Source organism: Leptinotarsa decemlineata, unplaced genomic scaffold, assembly GCF_025532065.1.
Source record: "Leptinotarsa decemlineata unplaced genomic scaffold, Ldec_3_MD MMD2_tig00000008_RagTag_RagTag, whole genome shotgun sequence".
Taxonomy (NCBI): Eukaryota; Metazoa; Arthropoda; class Insecta; order Coleoptera; family Chrysomelidae; genus Leptinotarsa; species Leptinotarsa decemlineata.
The window spans coordinates 7,575,996-7,603,946 of NW_027412537.1; the positions used below are offsets into that span (position 1 = coordinate 7,575,996).

A 27,951-nucleotide genomic window follows, 5' to 3' on the forward strand; every position below is an offset into this window, starting at 1 on the left:
TCAACATGTGAGGGTGCACCACCCTGCATCATTTTCTAAAATTTGTGTGATCATAGGATCTACGCAGTCTTGTAATCTATTTAAGTATGCATCTGCATTGAGATTACCTCAATTACCTCAATGAAGAATGGTCCAACAATATGATTACCAAGAATGCCGGCCCAAACATTCAATTTTTGTAGAGTTTGTGAATGTGTTTCCATTACCAAATGAGGATTCACATCGCTCCAGTAACGACAAATTATGTATATTCACTTCATCATTCAACATGAATGAACTTTCGTCTGAAATACATGTATTGGGTTATTCCATGACAATCAAATAAAGTCAATATCATGCAGAAATATCGTTTTTGAATCAATAAACGAATTGGAAGTTTTTCATTAAAATTGAAAGCATGTTGAATGGAACGACGGACTTCCGCACTTTGTTGCCATTATGCAAAATCACTGGGACAGTGAATATCGTTTGAATGATGATCATCAGTACATCTACACGAAGGATAGTATCTATAAATACGCAAAATCAACTAAAATCACCTTCCACGTGAAGATCACAGTACATTGTTATTCAAGGATTTTGATAAAACCTTACGCGGGTATTTTGCTTAAAACCTTAGCGAGGATTAATTTATCATTATAAAATATTTGCGGTATTGTGATTATGGACTACTTTTACTTTCTTGAATATGATTTCATTCGTGAGCAAATCTACTAGCGAATTACCGTCTAGCAGATTTTAAGCGTTGTCATAGGTTTTCTCTATTCATTTAGGATTCACTATCAGTTTAAAAAACGAGTTCCATAACAGGCACACATGAGTGATATATGTAATGTGTCAAAGTTTTTTTAATGAGCACGATATTGGTTTGCTTGCTTTTCGTGTAGAAATAAATGAATCTATAGATATGTTAAACAATAAGAAAAATGTCAGTCATATACAGTGCATTTCTTTAATGTTCCCCCTTTTTTATTTTTTGAACAGGTCAACTCAAAAAATTAAAATTTGAGATGATGAAATTAATGCATGAATACTTATTTTGAAGTGCAACTGACATGTCTATTTCAAAAGTTTTATCCGTTTTTATGGGTCTATTTTGAGATGTAATATCTCAGTGACTATTTATTCAAAAGAATCAAAATAAGCCTTATTTGAATTAGTGCTTGGGATTCGATGAAGTCGACAAAGGCCGTTTTTGCCTGAGACTGAGTGGCGAATGTTCTACTGGTAAGAAAGTTATCGAAGTGTTTGAAAAGATGATAGTCGATTGGCGAAAGGCCTGGGGAGTATGGTGGGTGAGGCAGAACTTTGACACTCAATGCAGCCCGCGTATATTTGGTCCATCCCAAGGGTCAGTAAATGTAAAATCTACTCTCTTGATAGATTAAACTTAACACAATTTTATTCACTTATTTATTTATTCAACGGGTAACCCCCAATTTTTATAAAATATATTGAGCTTAGAAAGTTAACTATTCTAGTATCTATACAGGGTGTAACATAAGTACGTTGAAATATTTAAGTGACGTATTCCTGAGACAATTTTGAGAAAAAAAGTCTATATGAACTTGTGTCTGAAAATGATTCATTTGGGAGATACGGGGTGTTGAAATTGAATTTTTTATAAGTCATTTGCACGAAATTCGGTACCCGGGGTTCTTTCGATATGGCAAATCATAATTTCGTATTCATTTTCATGTAACATCTAGAAGGCGCTGCGTACGCTATCATTATTTATTTCAAATTGCCCTAACTTTCTTGACAGTGAACTTTTGATACTTTTCATGAAAAAAACTAATTCCCACACCTTTTCCAAGTAAAAAAGGTACACCTCCTCAAAAACGCTGGAGGTGATCGTTTTCGAGATATTTACAATTTTCTATATCGATGCATATTACTTTATAGCCAAATTTGATTTGAATAGTTTTTGTCTCTCTCCGTTCGCAAATTAAGTTAATTAAATCGAGTAAGCTATGAAAGTTTGTTTATAAAATTAGAAGTTGGCTGTAACATTTTTAACTATTAATTGACAAATTCACAGTTCGGAGTTTATAACGTGATTTTTTGGTACCATGCCCGACTTTACGAATGCTGAAATGGCTGATATGGTTTTAGCATATGGCTTGGCTGACGGAAATTCAAGCGAGGCCAGACGCATCTGTCAGGAAAGGTATCCCCAACGCGTGACTCCTTGTGCAGCGACATTTGCGAATCTTTTCCGGCGACTTTCCGAATCTGGAAGCTTTGAAACAAATTCTGCAGTAGGACGGCCACGGACTACAAGAACTGTAAAATTGGAGGAGGCGGTTCTCGAAGAAATTAGTGAACATCCAGAGATAAGTACAAGAAAAATCAGTAAAACTTTAAATGTGAGTCACCTGACAGTGTACAGAACTTAAAAGGAAGAGCAATTATATCCTAATCATATTCAGCGTGTCCAGGCACGTGATTACCAACCACGTATCGAATTTGCTCAATGGCTTCAAAGAAACATCCGCAAATTTGATTGCAAATCTTCGTCACAATGAGGCTAATTTTTCAAGAAATGGTATCATGAACTTCCATAACAAACACATCTGGGCGGAAGATAACCCACATGCGATAACGCAAACTCATTTCCAAGACAGATTCTCTTTTAATGTATGGGTAGGCATAATTGGGAATTATTCAATTGGGCCCTATTTTCTTCCCTTACTTTTGAATGGAGATGCTTACCTACATTTTTTTGAAACACGAGTTTCCCCAACTTATGGAAGATGTTTCCATTGGTCTCCGAAATCACTCTTGGTTTACTCACGATGGAGCTCCTGCTCATTTTAGTGTGATAGCAAGAAATTTTTTAGACGTAGCATATCCCCAACGATGGATAGGAAGAGGAGGCACTAAGCATTGGCTCCCGAGATTACCGGACCTCAATCCCGTCGATTTTTTCTTTTGGGGACACCTAAAATCACTAGTTTGTGCTAGCTCCATTGAAAACGAGGAAATGTTCAGGGATCGCATCATAGCTTGCTGCGAAACGATAAGAAACACTCCGGGCATTTTTCAACGGGTGCGGAATTCTTTGATGAGGAGAGCAGAAGCATGTATTACTGTTGGGGGTCGTCACTTTGAACAGTTGTTGTAATAGTTGTTTCGTTCAATTTTTATATGCTTATTTTCCTAATAAATAACATGGTACTTCTCCGAACTGTTTTTTTTACAAATTCCAAAATGTAGCACTTTCTAATTGAATAATAATCAAACCTGACAATTTTTTTTGATTTGGATTGAATAAGCAGTTCAATACTGCTCAGTTCAGAAGAAGTCTGTACGGGTATACTACGTATAAAGTTTGATGAAAATAACTGAAATTGCGAAAAACTTATGACAAAAACCTACCATGTTTTGAAAAATTCAAACAATCGGTATTTCGAAAACGAATCATTCTTCGTTAAACATTTCATAGTAAAAAGTTGTTTATTTTGACGAGATCCACCACATACACCATACAACACATAGTTTTTGTAATGTTCTCAGCAACTTCACTCATCGCCCTAGGAGCTATGTAATATGCATAGATATCGAAAATTGTAAATATTTCGAAAACGATCACCTCCAGCGTTGTTGAGATGGTGTGCCTTTTATACTTGAAAAAGGTTTGAGAATTAGATTTTTTCATAAAAAGTACTAAAAGTTCACTGTCAAAAAAGTTAGGGCAATTTGAAATAAATAATGACAGCGTACGCAGCGCCCTCTAGATGCTACATAAAAATTAATACGAAATTATGGTTTCCCACGTCAAAAAAACTCCGTGTACCAAATTTCGTGCAAATAACTTATTTTTTGCAAGAGTTATTTTCAAAAAGCGAAAAAAAATCAATTTCAACACCCCGTATCTCCAAAACGAAGCATTTTTGGACACAAGTTCATGTAGACTTTTTATCTTAAACTTGTCTCAGGAATACGTCACTTGAATATTTCAACGTACTTATGTTACACCCTGTATATTCAATAAATCAACCTATATAGAGAAAACTAAAATAAAATTTTGATAAAAAATAGTCTTATGAATCTATAGCACGTAGAGTATATTTAAGAGTGCTCTGAGAGATTTGAAAAAATCAATATCGGTCCTATTGGCATTCGATAGAATTCTGGACAAATAAATAAATAAATAAACACAATTTCCACAGCACATAATATTTTTAAATTGATTATTATTTAATTTTAATTTCATTCTTGTGAAAAATAATGAACAAAAACACTTGCTTGAAGAATACATTTTATGAAGACTGACAAAATTGTATTTAAAAATCAACAGGAGCATCAAAAAATAAATTAATTCATTAATTTTCTAATGATATTGAAACATTTTTTGTTGATATTCATAATTCAAGAAGTTCAGTAATAAATTGCAATAACTAGCAAGATTCTTGAGTTTACTTAGTATCTGAAAGCCACATTAAAATGTTTTCATGATATTTCAATTACATATTTTTTATAAATATTTCAATATCTGCCAGACGTCTCGTGACGACTCACAGTATTTCATCGAAAAATATAACAATACCTCTCTCTTCATGTAATTCGAAGAAAAAAAATCTAGTGTGTCGAAACCGCGATTGAATTGTCGGCACTCGGTAAAAATCAAAAATCCTTGCGGTAGGTTGCGTGCCACCGCGACTAGATATAAACACGAGCGACAAGCGCTCAAGTTTCAGTGATCTCGCCAACTTCGATTCGAAAGCGCACACCGTTCCCGCGTTCCATCATCAGGTCAGACCGAACAGTCGTTTCAGTAAATCTCTGAAAGTCAGTACATGATTGATCAAGTTTGGTCTGAGAGTCCTGAAAGAGTCCAGAGGCTGGAAACGGTCCGAAAAAAAAAACTGTTCGTCTGCCGTCGACGACGATAATTCAGACAATAATTTTATCTGAACCGCGTGAATCAGATAACACCTTTATCGGTATTTGTCGAAATTCAATTCAGTAAGGTGTTATCAGGTCGAGATGCAGGTTGTTACAGTTTTAGTTTTTCCATTATTTTTGTGTTGGTTGAAATTCGTCAACGCTGCCCCCAGCGACAGCAATGCTCTGGTAAGTTTTTTTAAACAATGTGAAATTACCGATAACTAAACATAAGGCTATTGTCAATATCTAGGATTTTCATTAAATTGAATCCATAACATTTACAGTTCTTAACTACATTTCAAGTAACACCTGGGCTGAAAAATCCCGGGCCTAGGGAAGAAAACGCGGTTTTTTGGTTCAAAATTTGCTTCATTCAATCAAGAGCTACACAATCATTTTAGAGCCGCTTTAACATTTCAGTACCACTTTTGTAGAACGTTTTAGCTTTTGTTTCGAAATAGTCCTCATTTTCAGCAATAACCTCTTTATTCGAGCGGAATTTTTCATCAGTGAGCATTTTTTTGAGCTCTGTTAACAGCCAGTAGTCACTGGGAGCCAAATCTGGCGAATATGATATATGCGGCAGCAATTCGAAGCTCATTCCATGCAATTTTGCCATCGTTTTCATTGATTCATGACACTGTGTCTTGTCTTCATGAAACAGCACTTTCTTTTTCTTCAAATGGGGCCTTTTCCGCAATTTCGACCTTCAAACGTTCTAATAACGCTATAAAATATTCACTGTTGATGGTGTTTCTCTTCTCAAGATACTCAATGGATATTATGCCACCTTCATTCCAAAATACCGAGTCCATAACCTTTCCAGCCGATTGTTGTGCTTTCGGGCGCTCTGGACGAGATTCACCAGATGCTTTCCACTTGGATGACTACAGTTTTGATTCCGGAGCTAATTGATGAACGGTATTTTTCCCCAACAAGAAGCGATGTGAAATTAAAACACGAAATTGGTTTTGATCCATTGTTTTGAAAACAACAAACGTGGTGTCACTCTTAGCACTTACAAACTCATGAGTAGAATATCATGAAATTCCAACAGCATTCTTCTGAAGGTTAGTACTGAAAAAACGGTGCATGCAATGAGACCAGCAACATGTATGTGTTAGGCCCAAGACTCTTCAGCCGATGTAGTAGGTTGACATTCAATTTGCAGTGATATTTTTTCACGTGTATCTTCAATAGTTTATTTTTGATAGTAAGAACAATCCTCAATGCAACTCATTTCCATATCTCATTCTCGCTCGGTTGAATACCTGGTAAAACCACATAAAAGTATTATAGTTTCTACTATTGACAGTCCCGTGAATGAGTCACCAGGTTAAAATCATTAGAGATATCGTTTTTACGATTCTAAATTACTTTGTAACTCCATTCCTATATCTAAGTAGTTTTTCTCTTTGATGAATTCTAGTGTTTCTTTACAGAATAATTTGTTTTGGCAGTTCCGTTGATTTATCAGTCATTTTTCTAATCAAGAATGATATAACTAGACATTGAATTATTTTCAAACCCATTATGTTTTTCAATTTTAAACGTACGTAATCATATGTAATTACATTATGTGTGAGAGTATGAAAAAATCAGCAACACTGTTTATTTGTTTAGAATATGTTCATCATTATCCTTGAATCATCTAATTGATACAGAAAATATATAGAAAAATTATGCAGTTTTAAGGAAATCATATGTACTCAAGGTGGAGCAATACGTTAATTTTTCTAATGAAGAACTTATATTACTCATTTGTATAATTTTTTTTCGAATAGTTACAGAAGAATAATTGTCTCAATGAACATTCGAATTCGATTTTGTAGAGGTGACACCTTTGTTTCATTCATATAATGTCCCTGAATCCAGCAGTATCCAGTACTAATTTATATTGTTGAGTTTATCATGTACCAGAATAAGACACCATTACCCTCAAAAACTTAAATAGTTTCATTTTATTGAACCTCGTGATTGAATAAAGCCCCAGGTCATTTTTCATGAAAAACTTCAAACAGACATTGGAAAAGCCAACAAAATGTAAGGTTTCGTTGGAACTCATTCATTGATCCTGTAGTCCTGTGGTAGCGATTTTATATAAGCAAAAATAATGTCGTCAAAATTTGTAATTTTAGAAAACACTAGTGAAAGTTTTCAAAGCTTTCTGAAAAATCAATTAACATGAAGAGTTCAACTTTGATTTATATTCCAACCTTGAGTTAGCTTGGGGAATCATCACCTCATTACCGATGCTACCTGTTTACACCTGTTACCTGTTACACCTGTTTACCTCTTTGTTCAGGTTGAATTCCGTATACCAAGGCATTGATTTTCCCGGGTCTAAGGCAGAAAACGCGTTTTTGTTGTTCAAAAGTCACACATTTCAATGCCACTTTTGCCTCAACATAAGCCTCACTTTCAGCAATAACCTCTTCATTCGAGCAGAATTTCTTACTGGTGACCATGTTTTTGAGGTCTGTGAACAGCCAGTAGTCGCTTGGAGCCAAATCTGGCGAATATGGTGGTTGTGGGAGCAATTCGAAATTCAATTCATGTAGTTTTGCCATTGTTTTGATTAACATGGTGTGTTGTCTTGATAGAACAAAATATTTTTCTTTGCCATATGCGGTCCTTTTTTTGCAACTTCTGCCTTCAAGCGCTCCAATAACGGCATATAATATTCACTTCTCAAGATAATCTATGATATTACACCACCCAAAATACCGGAGCCGTAACCTTTCCAGTCAATTGTTGTGCTTTCGGGTATCTGGACGAGGTTCACCAGTTGCTCTCCACTCAGATGACGATCGTTTTGATTCCGGAGTGAAGTTATGGATCCATGTTTCATCCATTGTCACATATCGACGCAAAAATCCGGATTTGTTAAGTTTCAATATGGCCAAACACTGCTCAGAATCATCAAGACGTTCTTGTTTCTGGTCAACAGTGAGCTAGCGCGGCACCCACTTTGAATAAAGCTTTCTCATAGTCAAATGCTCATGCAATATAAAGCCAACACCTCCTTCTGTTTCTCACGCAACTTCACTTTTTGATCATTCAAAACAATTTTGTGGATTTTTATATGTTTTCTGGGGTTACTGCTTCATTTGGACATCCCTTGTGTTCTGCATCATCGGTGTCTCTACGACAACGTTTAAAGTTAGCAAACCAAAGTTTAATTGTTGTTTCTGATGGAGAGGAGTCTTTATACCACTTTCAAGCCATTGCTTCGCTTGAACGCTATTTTTTCCATCAAGAAGCAGTGGAAAACTGAAACACGAAACTGTTTTCAATCCATTGTTTCGGAAATAACAATAGTAGTGTCACTCTTAGCACAATAACTCACAAACTTTTGAGTAGAATATCATAAAAGTCCAACAGCTTCTCTTTGAATGTTATTACTAACTGAAAAAGCGGCATATGTAATAAAACTAGCGACATCTATGTGTTAGGCCTGAGACTTTTCAGCCCACGTAGTAGGTACTTACTTTTTATCGTTTATTTTTTCACACATTGGTGAGTAGTCTATGCGTTTCCTCGAATAAACCCTTTCTTCATTTCAATGATTGTTACTGGCAAGTTTATTTGCTGAATCTAAACTCTACTTTGTAGAAGTTCAAACTTTTTCTATATGCATGGGTGGATTTCGAAATAAAACTTTGTTGTAGGTGATTGTTCTACATAATACTCTCCCCTTTCTTCATTATCATTTGCACTTATTTCATCGCTAGCAGCAAATGTTTCGATTCAACATATATGAAGTGTCAAATCAATCAATAGCTTCTAATTTTTATAAGATTTCCACCATTAAGAAAATATATGGTCACAGGTTTGCCTAAGTATTCAAAACAGCGTAATTTTCTCACTTCCAAAAATAATTGCGACAGTGAAATGTTTGTGTATAGATAACCGAAAGCAGAATAAACAGCTTGAGACGGAACACTAACCTACTGATTCATTCTGCGTTTTCGATCAGAGTACTTTCTTTTGAAACATCAAGTTGACCTCACCAGTATTAGGTTATCAACTCATTTTGAATCAAGTTTCTCTCTATTGAAAAGTTGTCAAATAGGAACCGCACATTTTAAAATATTTCTACCTCCCAAGGTAGAATTGTTACACAAAAGATAAGGAGATAATGGAGTCAAACAATATGATTCACCGCTGATACGGAAAATGAATTGAATGGGCCTCGTTTTGTCTTGTGTGAAACTATAGAAATACTATCAATAATGGATTCTGAATAATGGTGAGTTCGTCTATTGAGTCACAGTTATAGATAGTACTGAAATGTAAACACATGGGCTGAAAAGTCCTGGACCTAAGAAAAAAAATGCGTTTTTTTTTGTTAAAAATTGACGTCATTCATCAACGTAACATCCCTCAAGAGCCACACAATTATTCCATTGCTGCTCTAACATTTCAATACCAAGGCCATAACCTGTTCAGCCGATTGTTGTGCTTTCGGGTACTTTGGAAGAGGTTCACCAGTTGCTCTCCACTCAGATGACGATCGTTTCAATAATAATAATAATAATAGGTATTTATTCCCAGAATGATACAATAAATAAATCTAAAGCAAATGGACTTTAAACTTTCAGGCCAGTCTCCATATACCTACACAGTAGGTTTAATGGACTGACGCCTATCAGAAAACAACTACTCCCCTGGCTAATACCACGAAGGGCGTTGGATTATATCCGACAGGCGTCAGTGCAGGGATCTTCACAAAAAATTTCCTGCATATGCAATTGGCAATACAACTGAAAGAGTCGACCCTCAATTTTGGAACGGGCACACTTGCCCGTTCTTCAAGCATAGCCCACTGACTAATGAGAAAGTTTTTCTTCCTCATTCAGAGGAATCGGGCAAACTACGGATATGCAGTTGGTTAGTACCTCGTCCACTAGATGGAGTGACATTTTTTGATGTTCGCTCCAACTTCGGAAGAGGAATGAAATACTCTGAAAGAATTCCGATTTTCAATTCTGGAATATCATTGACTTCAGATCGATGATGGTCACTATCTTGCACTGACGAGTGGCTAATGAGCCCGACACCGGTCTGCAAGTGTGCCCCTGCATACCAACCTGAATTCTTCGCTTCATAATCAATGCATGGCCCATAGACTGTGCTTCCAACATCAAATCTAGATAATACAAGAGATTCACAGAGTATGGTTTTTACTTTTTTGTTGACACTGTGTGTTGGTATGAATTTGTTTGATGTTCATATATGCAATACTGATGCATTTATTGATGTGATGTTTGAATTTCGATTTTGAATCAAGAATGATACCTAAATTTTTTGCATGTTCAGTTGGTGCAACCACATCCTTGTCTACAGTTAATTGAAAGCCATTCAATTCTCTCTTAGCCCCAATTACAAAAATTGAACTTTTACTAGCATTTTTAAGACAATACTGCGCAGAGAGAGAAATCAATGAGGCTATCTCTTCATTCAGTATCTGCATTGCAGTATTCATGTCCGATGGGTGGAATGAAAGATGTAATTGTGTATTATCAGCGTATAGGTTTATAGTATCAACAACGTTCACAAATTTTGAGATGTATAATATAAATAGAAGAGAACCTAAAATCGAGCCTTGTGGAACACCGCGATTTATCTCCAATGGACTGGTTACCATATTATCTAGTTTGATTCTTTGCACTCGTTCGCTCAAATAGTTTTCAAAAAGTTGAACCGCGATATTTGATAAACCAATGGATTCGAGAATATTGAGGAAAATGACATGATTTATCGTACCGAAAACTTTCGAAAAATCAAGCATAACAAATGCTGTAGCTTTCTTATGGTCAAGTGCGCTGACCTTAAATCACTCTTTCAAATAACTTAGAAACAGTTGACAGAATGATAATTGGACGCAAATCTTTGAAGCTTTCTGGATTACTCTTTTTTGGAAAAGGTATGACCAGGGCTTCCTTCCAACAATTTGGATAATCACCTGTTTGAATTCAGAAATTTATTATGTGTGTTATGATAGGTACTATGAAAGGACAACTATGAAAGGAGTGAAGTTATGGGTCTATGTTTCATCCATTGTCACATATCGATGCAAAAATCTCGGTTTGTTATGTTTAGACATGACCAAACACTGTTCAGAATCATCAAGGCGCTATTGTTTTTGGTCAACAGGGAGCTCGTGCGGCACCTACTTTTAACAGAGCTTTCCCATAGTCAAATGCTCATGCAATATAAATCCAACACGTTCTTCTGATATCTGTACAATGTCAGTCAATTCACGCAACTTCATTTTTCGGTTATTCAAAACGATTTATATCTTCTGGTGTCACTACCTCATTTGGACGTCCACTGCGTTCTGCATCATCGGCGTCTCTACGACTACGTTTGATGTCAGCAAACCAACGTTTAATTGTTGTTACTGATGGGGTGGAGTCCTTACAATACTTTTCAAACCGTTGCTTTGCTTGAACGGTATTTTTACCATCAAGAAGTAGTGTAAAATCAAAACACGAAATTGTTTTTGATCCATTGTTTTGGAAATAACAAAAGTAGTGTTATTCTTAGCACAATATGTCACCAACTCATGATTAAATTATCACGGAATTTCAACAGATTTCTTTTGAAGGTTAGTACCAACTGAAAAAGCTGTGTATTGTTGTTGGTTGCAGATGTTTCAAAGGTCACTCGAATTTAATCGATAGATCGAGTTGTATGTGAATTTCATTGAAAATTTGTTGGTGATGAAGTCTCAGTTGTCATGAAGTTGTCTCATGAGTAAGTATTTTTTGGGGTCATAATTGAGTTCTAAGTCACTGGATGCTTTAACATAATTTAATGTTCTAGATAGAAAGGAAGTATCAAACTCATAGAGTAGTCCGCATTTTCCAAATGTTTTTCCAATTGCACTGTTATATTTGGAGCTAGAACCATTGGATCTACTCAATTCTACAACGGGTTTGCAACATATTTTTAGTAGCCGGTGATTTTTCTTTTCAAATATTTCAGTAACTCAGCTCAAAGTGTGCTTGTGGTATGGTGATGACAAGACATTTGAAGGAATTGAGTTGTACTCTTTCTAAGATTCAAAGATATCGTGAACCCAACACTAGAACACAGTTCATCAGCACGCTCTGAGCTGTTGATTCAAAAAGATATACGCGAGTATTTCAGCAGTCTATTCTAGCAGCTGTCATTATCAGAAAAGTGAGAGTCTCTGGAAGGGAGATTGACTGGCAAGCGCGGGTAAAGTACCTCGGCCTTTTAATAGACCGTATGCTCACTTGGAACCCGCACATTATGTACGTTAAATCCAAGATCGAGGGTCGGATAGCCAGTCTGTACCCTCTGATCAACAGGAAATCCAAAATGAGTTTAAAGAACAAAATCATGATCTACAACTCGATGTTCAAGCCTGTCATCATGTACGCTTCAGGCGTCTGGGGACAAGCGGCTCCGTCCAACATTTCCATTTTGGAAAGGTTGCAAAATAAGATAATTAGGATGATTGTGAATGCTCCTTGGTTCGTGCGGAATGAAACCATCCGCAGAGATTTGCAGCTGCCTTCCATTCGGCAGTCCATTCAGTCGAGGAATGAGAGAGTTTTCGAAAAAACGGAAACTCACGAAAACCCGTTAGTTAGGGAAGCCACAGATTATGCTGTAGACGACCCCTCCCGATATAGAAGGCCCCGACACTCTGTCGAATGAGGCCCTCATGTCCCCCGTTAAAGGATGAATAACTTTTTCATCCATCCCACCCCAGCCAGGTAGGGGTATCCCGTGAAGGGCGGCACTGATGTCTAAGGACTTCATGCCGTCATCCATCAGTCATGTACCCATTGGTCCCTCTCAAGGGCAATGATCAGCCAAAAAGGTAGGATGACTCGTCAGCTGTCATTATAGGTAGTAGGTATCGCAGCAATAGCTAATTTGCCTTAATTGCGATAGATCTGCTCATGTGATGAAAAAGTGAGGAAGTGTATTGGTTCGTGATTTCGATAGGTTCTTCTTTGTATTTGAGTGATAGATGAATGTTGGGAACACTTCTGGCTAATGCATTTTTTGAAGTGATAACTTCTTATGGGAGGGTGAACTGCTTCGTTACCTAACGCGTTACAGCGCCACTCTGACTAGCGCCATATATGTGTTATGCCCGAGACTTTCCAGCCCAGGTGGTACATTGCAAATACCCATTATATATGTCAAACAAACAGCTTAAACAATTCAATTCTGCAATTCATAACCAAATTAGTTCGATAACATATGAATCTGACGACAGTGGTGAGAAAGAGAGTGACGTCTTTTCTATTTTTTCATTTCAACATCTAATACCCATCTATCCTTTCCAGAAGCCTTTGAAAACATCTTTTGTGAATATTGAAGTGTTCTGTGCACAATCTAGAAAATGCATTATAGAACTTATTCGAATGGAACCTTATGTGAAAAAATTAGCCTTCTACGAATCACAAAACTCATATTCACATGATATATCAAAATTTTCGTCCTAAAGTGTATTTCAACATTTTCATCATTCAATCGAAAGGAACAATTTTAACGAAAATGAATTGTTTCATAAAACATTCATGGAAATGTTCTAGAATATAGATGAAGAGGTGATATTGAAATGGGTGTTTCACAAGGTTGAGTCCGGGGCCCAGTATTGATTTTGTTGATAATTATGAAGCAACATATACTCCTTGATGTATGTAAATGATACAATCTACTGCAAAAAGCTTTCATTTTGATTCGGTGAATTGAAATTGTAAAAAAGTTAGCTATTCAAATATATTAGCAGTATTCAAATTCGGAAGGAAAAAGATAAAAATGAAGTTACATGTGAAGTTACATGAGACTACCAAATATATAATTTTTTTTACATATATTTGGTTTCTTCAACTATAGGGGTTCATTTCTGTTACGCTGATATTCATCGGTTAGGGAATAGATCGAAGAATCTGGAGGATTAATTGACAATATGATAAGAGTAAAAATTAAAAAAACATGTTCATAAAAAATGAATAGAAATGAGAATAACTGTAAACTTTTGCGTTGATACTTGACAGTTTTCACACAAGATTACTATTTTCATTCGAATTTGTCCCGGATTCATGTTGTGGAATGTATTATTTTTCAAGAATGGTATTTATTATAGTGCATGGAAATAATGAGAAATTACAAAGAATCAACCACAAAATGTATATAATCAATCGAGTTTAATACTCATTTCTTTCAATGCTAACCGAGTAATTTTAATATGTAATAATGCACTGTTATGCATACTCGTCATCTCAATCATTGCTGAATTAGTTAGAATTAACGTGAACTCATACTTCTATATTTGCTCAAACGATTTTATCTCAAGATTATCACTTGGTTTCAAATGAAAACTCTTGAAGCTTTTCAGTTGATATGAGTAGTTATTTTATCAATAATAAGGAAAAATATGTATAGACAATTTTTAGTAGATCTGAGAATCAGCACTTCCATGACAAATGGTATGGATGCTACTGATAAAACGTATAAAAAGATCTAAGTATCATGGATATTTTCTTTTCATAATAGATCTTTTCATTTAAATTTACTACAAGAGATCTACGAACTTTATCTTTGCTGGTAGTAGCATTCAAATTGACTGATTTAAGAGGGCTAGTACTATTCAATGAAAATATGGAATTTGAGAAATGAAGAATGTGGTCATTTTGTTCCAAACACAATATCAGGAACGCCCAGTTAATGCAAGTTGATTGTTTTGAATTTAATGATTCTCCAAAACGGAGTCTACTAATAACAAAAACCGTCATTTTTTTCTTAACTTCATGTTTCAATAATTACGCCATGTCGACTATGCTGATACTGTATATGGTCCAGGACTCTTGAAATCTGACAGGCAGAGATTTCAAAAACTGCAGAATTCATGCACAAGACTCGTCACAGGTGTAAGGAGACGTGTCTCAATACTTGGAACAACTCGGTGGCTGAACATGGATGCTAGGCGCAGACTGAATTCTGCTAGTTTATTCCATGAGACCATATCCACTGGGAAACCTGCCTACCCATTCACGAAACTGCCCTTTAGAACCGATATACATAATCTTAATTTGAGATTTGAACATCTTTTGACTGCACCTAAAAATAAAACTTTTCTTTTTTGCACACTTGTGTAATCGGCTACCCATTGAATTGAAATCCCTACCACCACTTAGTTTCAAGAAAAATCTGAAGAGATTTAAATTATCTAAGAACAATGCGTTCAGGCCAGTCTCACCTCCCTACACAGTAGGTTAATGGACTGACACCTATCAGAAAACAACTACTCCCCTGGCTAATACCACGAAGGGCGTTGGATTATATCCGACAGTTACCTCGTTCACAGGCAGATGGGGCGACGACAAACCTGTTGTTTGTTGTATGCTTCAGCTTAGTTCGAGCAATGATACTCTGACGGAATTCGATTTTCAATTATCGGAAATCATCGACTTTATGTTGATGATATACACTACCTTGCACTGACGAGTGGCCAAACAGCCCAAAACCGGTCTGCAAGTGTGTTCCAATAATTGAAAATCTATTGCGGCAGTTGTATCGCCAACAGCATATGCAGGAATAACTTCTGTGAAGATTTTTGCACTGACGCCTGTCGGATATAATCCAACGCCCTTCGTGGTATGAGCCAGGGGAGTAGTTGTTTTCTGATAGGTGTCAGTCCATTAACCTACTGTGTAGGGAGATGAGACTGGCCTGAACGAATTGTTCTTAGATGATTTGATTTATAGCCAGTCTTCAAGTATGCCCACTGACTATATGTGAATGAAGAGATTTATGCTACAATCCGGTTCTCTTCTTCCATAACATTGATCAGTTGACACCTATACATAATGTTTTTACCTATACATAATGTTTTTACCATAAATATAAATATCATTATATTTGTGACATGATTTTTCACACATCAAATTCTCATTCATTCATTTTTTGCCTTTTTTTTTATTTTCTTTCTTTTTTTCTGCTTCTCTCCCTTCTTTTATTTTTTTATATTTTTTATTAAGTTCGATTGCAAATAAGTTATCTATTACTACTTGGATGAAAGTAGTAATAGATGTGAAAAACGTTAATTTGGTTCAATTATTTGATTTTATTTGAACCACGTTGTGGTAATTGAACTGCTGTATAGTTTGACGAGAACATAGGATATTCGATGGTGGTGTTTTTTGTTCATAGTGCCGTATTTAGTTAGAAAATAACACCATATTATGGGATAATATATATGCTGATGAAAACAATATATTTATCATTTTTGTACAACTTTATAGAAGTCAGTTCAGTTTTATGTTCAATGACGTACATAATTTGAATTCAACTGATTTTTGCCCGAGTAAGTTAAAATTAAATAGAACTATGTAACTGACAAGATAAAATACTCTTCTTGTTTATTTTCATTTCGAGATAAATTGGGAGCAGTCACCACGGTCATCAAATATTTGAACAAATATTATCAATTACGTATTTTTAACACTCATTCACATTTTCGAAAACATTGGTTATTCATATTCCCTACTCATAGCGTATGATTAATAGTACTGTGAGTCATTCCATTTGTTAATTATCAAATGTCTTGCAAAATAACTAATGTTTTAACGCTGATCAAATAGAAGTAGTTATCGGCTGATCAAACAAAATAAAATATCGAATATTTATTGAAAATCTTGAAAGTGTGTGAATCAAACTGGTTTTTCAGTGAAAACACACCTTATATATATCATAAAGATAATTCTCCGAATAGTTCAATTCCAGCTGATAACAATTATAACTACATTCGCTAGATGGCCATGACGTAAAACAAGAATACTAACACATATATTATACGAGTTAAACCAATCGTAGGTTTCACTAATTGAGGTGGAATTCCTGTTTTTGATAGATTGAAATGTGTGATGAAATTTACCGTGACGAAATACATATTTTCCGAATAAAACTATAAGTTACGTCAGTACCGTAGTGATTTTTTGTACGCAGGAATGATGAAAAATTTTGAAGAAAACGAAATCAAGCATACATATCTTGTTGTATTTATTGAATAGGAAATCTCTATGAATTTCACTAGTTCGAACTTCCATTGTCTACTATATAAAACAATTTGAAATCCCTGAAACAACTAAAAGAGAAGAATTAAAAATGAATAGCTGAAAATAACAATTATATTAAGCAAAATAAACCTGAAATGAAATAATAGTGAAATAAAATACAAGTAAAATAGAACAATTGAACAAAAATAAATAAAAATAAAGAAATGAAAAAAGAAAATTGAAATAAAAAGTTGAGAGTGTCACAGTCATCACCCGAAGACGATTGTAGATACTAACAATCGAAACGTCGTGAACTAACGTGACTTGGAATCTCTCAACTTTTTATTTTCTTTTTTCATTTCTTTTTTCATTTCATCTTGAAAATATTTTTACTAGGGCCATTGAATTTCTCCAGTAGTAGATTTCCATAAAAATATCCGACATATGAACTTTTTGTTCTTTTCATGGATAAAGCAAAAATTTTTCTCAAAATGAGACCTTATTCAAGCCTGAGCGTCAGTCATAGCTCATGGAGTTTTGAAATTCAATGGTGAAAATTTTCGTGAAATACATAGAAAAATAAATATATTTTGATAATGACTTATGAAAATTTTAGATTTCTATAAAACGTTGTTTTTACTGAGAAAAGATCAGTTTTCTGCCGAGGTTTCGGACTTCACTGAATACATCATCAGGTCTCTGCAGCATCCAAAATATGTGATGAACAAAATTACTTCAAATTGCAATACGTATTACTATGTACATTGTTACATTATTGTATTGTAGAGCCCTGATGATGAATTGAATAAGGTCCTAAAACTCAATTGTTCATCTGAAAAGAACATTTCATAAATGAGTTGGATCACCATTGGATTGAATTCAGTCGAATGCAATCAGCAAGTAAAAATATAAAACTACAATAAGATACATAACCTCAATCACTGCTTAAGTATTTTGTTGATTAGAAACTCCAAACTATGTTTATGTACAATTAAATCCTGAAAATTTTTTTGAGATACACCAATATACAGCATGATTTACGAACAAATGAAAAGTGATTTAGTGCTAGATCGAGAATAATATCAGTTCAAGTAAACAATAATAAGTGTCAAGGTTACTACAGCAGCTTACGTATAATTCGTATGTAAATATAATAAAATCTCATGAATCTCAGTTGAACATGAAAATTATCAATTTTTGGTGTTGCTATACTACATATTGTAGCTTATGTTCAAATGATCCTGCACTGTGTTTACTGATAATGGAATTTGTTGTTATTTGATGTTGCTATAGATAATTTAACATCTGACCAAAAACCGTAAAACATACCAATACCTACTAATATTTCAAAATAAACATATTTATTTGAAAAACCCTCATTCAGGTAATGACTTATATAATTCATATGAAAAAACTAACGAAAAGTTCAATCGATGTCGATTTGAACTAATGAACGATTGGGCAGATTGAACTATCGATTATAAAAACACACGGAAGTGGCGACTGTATAATGGAATAATAGGTTTCAAGGTCGCCGTAAATTTGTTCAGTGACAGTTCATTTTTGATTAGAGATAGTGGGCTATATAATTATAATCAACTATTTTAAGTGTCAAATACTGACTATTTGAAAAAATTATTGATGATTAACATTCGACACCTTAACCTGAAAATATTGAGCTGTTAGTTATTGCGAATTAATGGTTTAATCATCAATTTCATGAATATTTATCAAGTGTGTTGTTACGAGTCACTATTTTTTTATTGAAGTAAGCACTCGAAAAAGCAAACTATTGAAAATATCAATTCGATAAATGGGCACATTAAAGTTGAAATTATTCACTTCAAGCATCATCAGTTCACGTTATTAAATAGTTCACACTGTAAAAGGAAATGAATAGTACAGGTTTAGTGCATTGCATGATGATCACCAAGGTTTTTCAATTGAATTACTTACCCGGAAATATAGGCGCTCACCTTGGTTGAACCTAATGTACAGAGGAAGTGCTGAAGCTAGGCGACACATTATCTCGATGTATTTGGACGAATATAATTTGAAATAATCCAGATTATTCAGTCAGGTAGAGGGTCAAACGTTACAAAAAGTTGCTAGTGCAAAGTAAGTCTTATCGTGATTAACTCACTTGTTTTTTTATTTCAGTTCTGAGGAAAAGAGTGTATGACAGGCACTTATAATCATTACACTGCACAATTCTTAATCAGTTGATATTTCAAAATGTTTTATAAAATTGGCTACTATTTGATGAAAATCCACGATGGAAGTATCTGATTACGTTTTATTGCCATATTTTCCATAAAAAACAACAAAACTGCAACCATATTATAAGTGATTTTACTCAACGTCTATTGGGATAAATATTTGCAAAGTTTGAAAGAGTTATTTCAATAGTCGGATGCTTGATGAAACTTTGGATATCAACAAGCTTTTGGTATCAACATACTATTGAAAATCCCTTCGTAAAGTAGAAAAATCCGACACAGATCTCCCAAAATTAAATGAATCGTCATTTTATACACTGTTGTGGTAAAATTTACATAATCTTGGTTATTTGATTCATTATTCAGATAGACTGTATTACATTAACAATAATAATTCATTTGTTGAATATGTCTTCCATCATCATAACTGTACCTCATTAGGCAGTTACATAAGGATACTTTGTGGTGCTTACGTGATAAACAAAATAAAATCAACAGTATAACAGAAAAACTGATCATGTAGTTTTTGGCAGCAATTAAAAGTTCAACAAATGAAAACTATCAGATTCATTGGGTTCCGAAAAAAAATAAGTGCAACGCATGCACATTGAAATAATTCATAATAAATCAACACATCTTTCATTTTTTTTAAATTACACAATTTTCATCCACCCAGGATGAAATCGCATCAGAAGTTACTTCTGAACAGAAAACCACTATTTTTATCATTCCCTCTATTCATATTTGCGATAAAATTCAACAGTTTCAGAGTTTCAAATTGAATAGCTCACCGAAAAAACATTTCTGCTATTAAATTCTCAGAGGACGTTTTTTCATTTCACCCGATTATCAACATTTTCATTTGAAAAATACTGGCTGAGAACCAACATATGTCATCATGAAATTACTAAACAAAACAAGCAGAAGCACTGGACATCTGGTCTAATCTTCAAGGATCTTTGAGGTAGCTCTAATTTTTTCTAACATGAGAGCCATATAACTTGTCAGTCGTTTGCTGGGAGCTTTGAGACATAACCTTCGTCCTCGCAGTCAACGCACATACCGCTGATGATGTCTGCCGCAGTAGCAGCCGAAACGTTTGGCACTTCGGATTTTGTTCTCTTTGATCCTCTTGAATCTTTGTTCACATCATAGTTGAGAGACAGAGTTCAGTATGTTCTCTATGATGCATCACCTGAATACCTGGATCCATCCGAGCACCCCAGGGAACCAGTTTGGATCCTCTACTTTATCTTTTATTGATAAACCATCTTGATAGATTCTTTGACCTGTGATAGTTTGTTTTTCGTGGAAGGTTTGAAGATATTTTCTGAAATTAGCACTCTTGATGATTGTGTATCACTTCAAGGTGATTTGAATGAAATTATTTATGACAAGAACTCCGGATGCACTATGCCGCAGTGATCGAAAAAAAAAACAGTGAGCAAAACCTTGACATTTGATCGAACTTGGCGTGCTTTTTTTGGTCATGGCTCTCCTTGGCTCTTCCATTGGGGCGATGGGACTTTGGTTTCGATGTCATAACCTTATCCCCATAATTCGTCACCACTTATGACCCTTTAATTCATTTATTTATTCATTTATTTACGGTAATGCCTATTTTTTAAAAGATAATTAACAAGTTCACACATATGTATTTAACAGTAATCTAAGCTAGGTTTGAGAAAAAAATATATAAAATGAAATAAAAAAATCGTAAAAATAATGAATTATAATCTTTTTACAGTCTTTTTGAATGTTTCAAAGGAGAATTAAAAAATTCTAAATCTACATTGTATGTATTATTCACAAGTCTCAAAATTCTACCTACAGATTCATTCCGACCATAGTTGGTGCGACAAAATGGTACTTTGAAGATTTCCGAATTTCTTGTTCTCCTTGAATTCTTATTTGAAGTTATAACTTCGACAAAATCAAGGGAATTGATGCTACTATTGATTATTTTATGAATTAGTGTAAGTTCTGATTCCAATCTTCTATGATCCAGAGTATTCAAGTTAAGAATGTCCAATATAATTTTATAGTCATAGTCACCAATATGATATCCCAGTTTATATGCAGAGTAGCTTGAAAACTTATTTTGAACACTTTCAAGCATATCAATATCCACAAGATATGAAGGGCACCAAATTGTGGAATTTTATTCGATTATTGATCCAACAATTGAAAAATATATGATTTTTATTGAAGTGAGAGATAATTCATTTGCAGATCTAAGAATGAAACCTGACATTTTTAACGCTTTAGAAGTAATATTTGTCATATGGGGTTTAAATGATATTTTTTTGGGTCGAGAGTTATTCCTAAATCTCTGATTGTGTTTGTTGTTTTTAGTTCTGATTGATTGATTTTATAATGGGATTTTTATTTCGGAAAAAATTAAATTTTTGACATGTGTCTATATTACTGCAATAGATTCATATCACACCAGGGAACAGAGTTAGATAAATCGTAATGTAATAATTTTGTATCAGTTGAGTCATGAATAACTTTAAACACCTTCAGGTCATCAGCAAACAAAAGACATTCACTATAAAGAATAACATCTTTCAAGTCATTGACAAATAAATTGAAAAGCAATGGCCCTAAATGAGAACCATGTGGTACACCCGATGAAATTGTGATTGAGGAAGATAATTTTCAATCCATTTCAGAATGTTTTCCTGAATACCCAAAGCGTTTAGTTTATGCAACAACAAATTGTGGTTTACTCGGTCAAATGCGTTTGAAAAATCTGCGTAAATAGAATCCGCCTGGTGTCTATTTTCGAAGGCATTTATGCAGTGTTGATAAATGAGCAGATTTGTGCTGGTAGATCTACCACTACTGAATCCATGTTGTTGATTAATGATTATATGTCTACAATCCCATGTTAGCTTTTTTGTAATCTGGAAGATGGAGTTACTTCACGACGTTTCGATTGTCACATCAAAAGTGTTGGGCAATAAAGATATATTATCATTATTATAGAACCGATTCCGTTTTTCATACCACCTTTTTATCACCAACAATCTTGGTCCCTTCACATAGCCTAGGCGAAGGAAGTATGTTTAATAATAGGCATTGTTATTGTTATTTATTTATCCCCATAATGACTTTTTTATAATATCAATATCATCCGAGTTAGAAATATGGAGAGGTCAAGCATAGACCAATTACGAACTTCTTATCAGGCATTTCTCAATCCAATAGAGTTCAAGCAAATTTTTCAAGACCCAATGTTGCCTTCTATCGAGACTCGTGCGCGAAAACAAAATTTGAAACGTCGTTTAAATCACTTGGCGGAAATGTTTGAACTCCAAGTCAGTGTATCGTCGCTGTCGCTAATTGTTTCATTGCTTATATTGCTGTTATTTGTTGTCTGTGCGATGACTCACAACATTAAGTGTGAACTTGAAGATTATAAATATACGCAGGAAGACACATGACTTACTCGGAATGGGATTCGTAATTATTAGAGATCTTATTCAGGAAATGGATTTGCTCAAGATGTTGTACCGCAAAAGGGTGAGTCAGTCGAGTAGATTGTACCCGTCGACTTTGAACTTTCATCTAGAAACATATCAGTATTTGATTCATCAAGGATATGCGTTCAATAAACCCTAGAAAAATTTTTAGGAAAAATGGTTTCTGTTTGAAAAATCTGTTTAAAATCTGTTTTTCCGTTAATCAGCTGTCGCCCCCATACGAACGACAACTCTCAGAAGTTGAGAAACTTGTGCGACCTAAGGACTAACGAGGTCTTACCTTTTAACGTGTGATTCCTAACACGGTCGAATTGCCTGAATTTTATATTCCATGAACTACGAAAATTCAAGTGAATACTGTTTTTCTCTCCTGTTTTATTTATGAGTTGCGTTTGTGAAATTTGAATTGAAGTAATTGATTATAACTTTATTTTTTGTCGATTATATGTAGAAATCATAAAAATCATAGTATACATTTCAAATTCACACGGTTGTAGATAACATAAATGCTATAAAATGTTATGGTCGTTCTCATGTACTTGAAATATCAATAAAAGTTTGTAGTACGAATCACCTATGACAAACACTGTGTTAAAGGAAGTTTCGATTATGAAATAATTGTAAGAAATACTTTCAATGAATACAGATGCATTTTTACAAAAATACAGATGTAATACAACTATTGAACGGCAGTCAATTTTCACACACTCTCTTATTGACGATAACTCTGGGAACTCGCATAGGACATGCCTGACAGACTCATCTTCCTGTTCACACATCCTGCACAGAAATGTGTCCACTAGCCCTATATTATGGAGGTGTTTCCTTAGTTCACAGTGGCCAGTCAGAAATCCTACTGTTAAGCATATACAGTGTGTAACAACGAAAACTTAACAGAGCCGTTTTTGAATACAAAAAGTAAGATTTTCAAAAAAAGCTGGGACACGTCGATTTCCAATTAAAGGAGGACACCTTTCAGACTAATCAGATTTTTTGTAGTACGCACCCCCTCGGAGTGCGACGACCCTTATTTAGATATGGAAAGTAGGTCGAGTGGCACCTTGTTTTAAAGGTCTTTCGAATACCTTTACAACTCCGTTGGAAAAAATTTTTGTAACGATTAGTTTTCGAGATAATTTGAATTTAAAAGTTGCCATGTTAATAATACATTAGACAGACCACTCGGTAACTTGTATGCCTAAATAAAAAAATTTTCGAGCAGTTCTTCTTATCAGTTTTTTGTTAAATAAAATACCTTTTTCAAAATCAATACCCACTCCTCTTCTTCCAGTTTTCATTAGTACATCGTTCGGTTGTTTTGTTTAAACGGGTCGTGTATTGTTATTTGTTTAAAAACGCCTTACACTATTGCTGAAAGGGTTTCAGTTATTGCTTTATTTTTTGGCAAAGACCAAAATGCTAATAGGATATCAATTTTATTTAACAAGCAAAACCCTGGTAAACAACTAAGCATAAATCACGTTTTGGATTTGGTCACAAAATTCAGGGAGACAGGTTCGGTTTTAAAAAAGAAATGTCCAGAGAAGGGTAGTGAATGACGATAATGCGATTGGAGTGATTGGTCAAGTCATCGTCAATCCCAGGTTAAGTACCAGAGGTTTATCAGCAATGGCCGGAATAAGCCATATGAGCGCATGGAGAATCCTTAAAAACCACAAATTCCATCCTTACAAAATCAAACTTGTTCATGAACTCAATGAGGACGATTTTGACCGAAGATAGGAGTTTTGTGAGGGCATGACTGAGATAATAATGCAAAATCCCGAGCTGCTTTATAACATCAGTTTTTCGGACGAAAGCTCATTTTATTCAAATGGTTGCGTGAACCGTCACAATTGCCGTTATTGGTCGGATGAAAACCCAAGACAATACACAGAAATACATACCCAACATCCCCAAAAGTTGAATGTCTGAGCCGGAATATTAGGCAATCATATTATAGGTCCATTTTTCATTGATGGAAATTTAACCGGTGATTTTTATTTACAACTTCTTGAAGAGGCAATACAACCTCGTATAATTGAAATAATTGAACAGGATCCAAGATGTCAAGATGAATTTATCCATTTTCAACAAGACGGAGCACCACCCCATTATGCCCAGCAGGTTCGAAATTTTTTGAATAATCATTTTGAAGGACAATGGATTGGCAGAAGAGGTCCAATTGAATGGCCAGCACGATCACTAGATTTAACACCATTGGACTACTTTTTGTGGGGATATTTAAATTCTAAAGTTTATGCTACACAGCTAGCCAATTTGGATGAATTACGTCGTAGAATTATTGATGACTGCCGAGCTATAACTCCTGAGATGTTGAATAATGTAAGAGCAAAATTAGAACAAAATCTTTATTGTTGCATGGAGCAAAATGGCGCACATTTTGAACATTTTCTTTAAATTTCCTATGTGAGTACCCTTATTAGGTGTAACTTTTTTTGTGTGTGCTTTAAAAACAATTATTGGGATTTATTAACTTTGAAACAGTTTTTTGAACTTTTCTGTGTCATCAGCATTCAAGGAAATCAGCAGGTTGTATTCGTTGTGTAGGTAAGTTTTTAGTATGATTCACTTTTCTATCACAAGCATAAAATATCCACGTTAAAAGGCAACCTTCATAAGGAGGTGCCACTGAATTTACCTAAAATGTAAGGGTGGTAACCAACCCCATCCCCCGAAAAAAATCTCCTCGTAATAAACAAAAATTCTTACTTTTTTACGAAAGCAAATGGACACGTATTAGCAGGTTGTCATAAAAAGCAAAAATTTTTTTTTTATGAAAGTTCTGAACGTAAATTTTACCTTAAAAAAATTTGATTTATTTTAAAAATAGTTGAACTCAATAAAAATACCTATAAATCTTCAAATTATCTCGAAAACTAATCATAACAAATTTTATTTTAACAGGGATGTGAAGGTATTCGAAATACCTTTAAAACAAGGTGCCACTTGACCTACTTTTCCTATGTACGCTCCCCCTCCGAGGGGGTGCGTACTACAAAAAATCTGATTAGTCTGAAAGGTGTCCCCCTTTAATTATAAATCGACGTGTCCGTCTTTTTTTTTTAAATCTCACTTTTTATATTCAAAGACGGCTCTGTAAAGTTTTCGTTGTTAGACACTGTATTTTTCATCACCAGATATTTCTTTGACGCCAGCTTCCCAGGGTCGCCCAAGGTGATCCTGGTAAGATTGCATCCTTTGATTCCATCCCATCTTTTTAGGGATTGAGCATGCGTGTAACACTTGACTAGTTCTGCAATTGTCGAAGTCATCAGGCCGTAGGTGCCACTGGTTCCTAAAATTCTCAGTTCAGCCGCTTCCTTGGCTAAAAAGTCGGCAATGCGATTACCTTTACTCCTGTCGTGCCCTTTAACCCACCTCAGGATAATGTTATTATCTACCGAGGCCTTGGCTAAATCTTGGTGACACTCTAGTACTAGCCCTGAGGTTATACGTTGTCTGTTCAAGGCTAATAGGGCTTGTCTGCTGTCAGTGCAGATTGTTATGTTTTTGCCAGAAATTCCTTTCTTGGTTAATTCTTTTGTGGCGATTGAGATACCAGCCAGTTCTGTTTGGACCACGCTGGTATTTCATCCCATTCCCCACTTAATTCTTAGGCTCAGTGATCTGGAGTACACTCCACACCCTGAGCCTTCTTTGGTTTTTGAGCCGTCTGTGTAAATCCATATTGCATTTGTGTCATCTGACTCTATGTTCTGCTTTATTTTTTTTTGTAGCCTGGGTTCAATTGCATGGCTTGTTGCCTGCGGCAGAGGTTTCGCAGTAAGCGCTTCCCGCCACAGGCCCAGCCTCAATGGACTCATTCCTACTTCGAGGTTTTCACCAGCCGTGCTCAATCGTACCATGGCCATCAAGGCAACCTCCTTAACGTACAGATCAAGAGGGGTCAGGCCCGTAATCAATTCCATTGCCGCGGTTGGTGCATGTTGTTCTCATGGCTCCTGTGAAGCCAATGAGTCGGCAATGCGATTACCTTTACTCCTGTCGTGCCCTTTAACCCACAACAGGATAATGTTATTATCTACCGACGCATTTGCTAAATCTTGATGACACTCTAGTACTAGCCCTGAGGTTACACGTTGTCTGTTCAAGGCTAATACGGCATGTCTGCTGTCAGTGCAGATTTTTTCAAGTAGGTCTTTCTAGCATTGGTTCCACTGAATGGGAAAACATCGTATTGATCTAAACCTCTTTCAGACTAATTTCATCGCCAACCTGCTTTTTTCTTCTTAAAGCTGGAAGCGACCACCAGTTATATCGGTTGTTGAAAATCCTCCCTTGGGATTTCGGGTAAACGTGGTCGAAGATTATTATGTAAGTGTGAACAAAGTGGTTCTATTTGGTAGAAAAAATGCTGAAGTTGCTCGTATTATTTATTTTGCCAGCTGTAGTTAAAATTGCTAGAAAATTGCTTGATTTCTTTTGTATATGCAGGTACAAGCTACATAATTAAAAAAAAATCAATATATTTTGCAGCATTATCTTTAAAATTCGTCATATTTTCAAATTTCTTCGACGTGAATTGTAATAGATAAACGAGTATATAAAAATCCTCAGAATCAAATCCGTTTTTGTCATTGATAACAATATCTCAGTACTAAAATGTTTGACTGAAACGTTAGCGTGCATTGCAATCAAAAGGTCACTCTCCACGTGAATTTGTACCGCACGACATCCTGTCGTTCTGGTATTTATTGAAGAAGAGTGTTTTCATAGACTCAGCCGAGGAGAACTATACTGCTCTGAAATGAAATTTATATTGACTGAATAAGTTAAAATTACAATATTCTAATTTGGGTCATCATGACCTTTTGTATGTTAGATTTGAATTTAAACGACATTATTCGCTGAAATAAAATCTACCTAGTTTGTAAATGAATCCCAAATGTTTCTGCTTCGTTATTTATCTGTTTGATGATACATTTTTCGATTCAGACACTAAGAGCAGTTTGACAATAGACAGAAAACAATACAGGACATCTAGGAAGGCGTTTTTCCTTCTTGTTGGAAAATTGCTCGGGTTTAGCCTATTCCCAAAAAGAGCAAGAAAAATCTCTTTAATAACTATAGACCAGTCGCTTTGCTATCAGTGATATCAAAAGTCATGAAGAACGAAGTAAATCACCATACCCTTGAATATTTGGAAGCTTTTAACATCTTGAGCGATCATCAATATGGCTTTTGGAAACAAAGATCAACAGGCGACCTTCTATCGTATGTCACTTTCATTTGGAATAATGAATGAATGGAATAATT

At 35.0% G+C, this 27,951-nt stretch overlaps 1 protein-coding gene across 5 annotated transcripts in view; it reads left to right on the forward strand.

Moving 5' to 3' along the window:
- Positions 1–4,697: 4,697 nt before the first annotated feature.
- Positions 4,698–27,951, forward strand: part of LOC111512852 (stromelysin-3) — a 61,802-nt gene continuing 38,548 nt past the window's right edge. For 4 of the 5 annotated variants that reach the window (XM_074170955.1, XM_074170957.1, XM_074170959.1 and 1 more), the window contains exon 1: positions 4,698–5,079. In XM_074170955.1, coding sequence (XP_074027056.1) covers positions 4,993–5,079 — 87 coding nt within the window. In that variant the 5' untranslated portion in view covers positions 4,698–4,992. Of the gene's footprint in view, positions 5,080–22,505; positions 22,691–27,951 lie in introns of those variants that run through there. The other variant, XM_074170956.1, reaches the window with a different exon arrangement.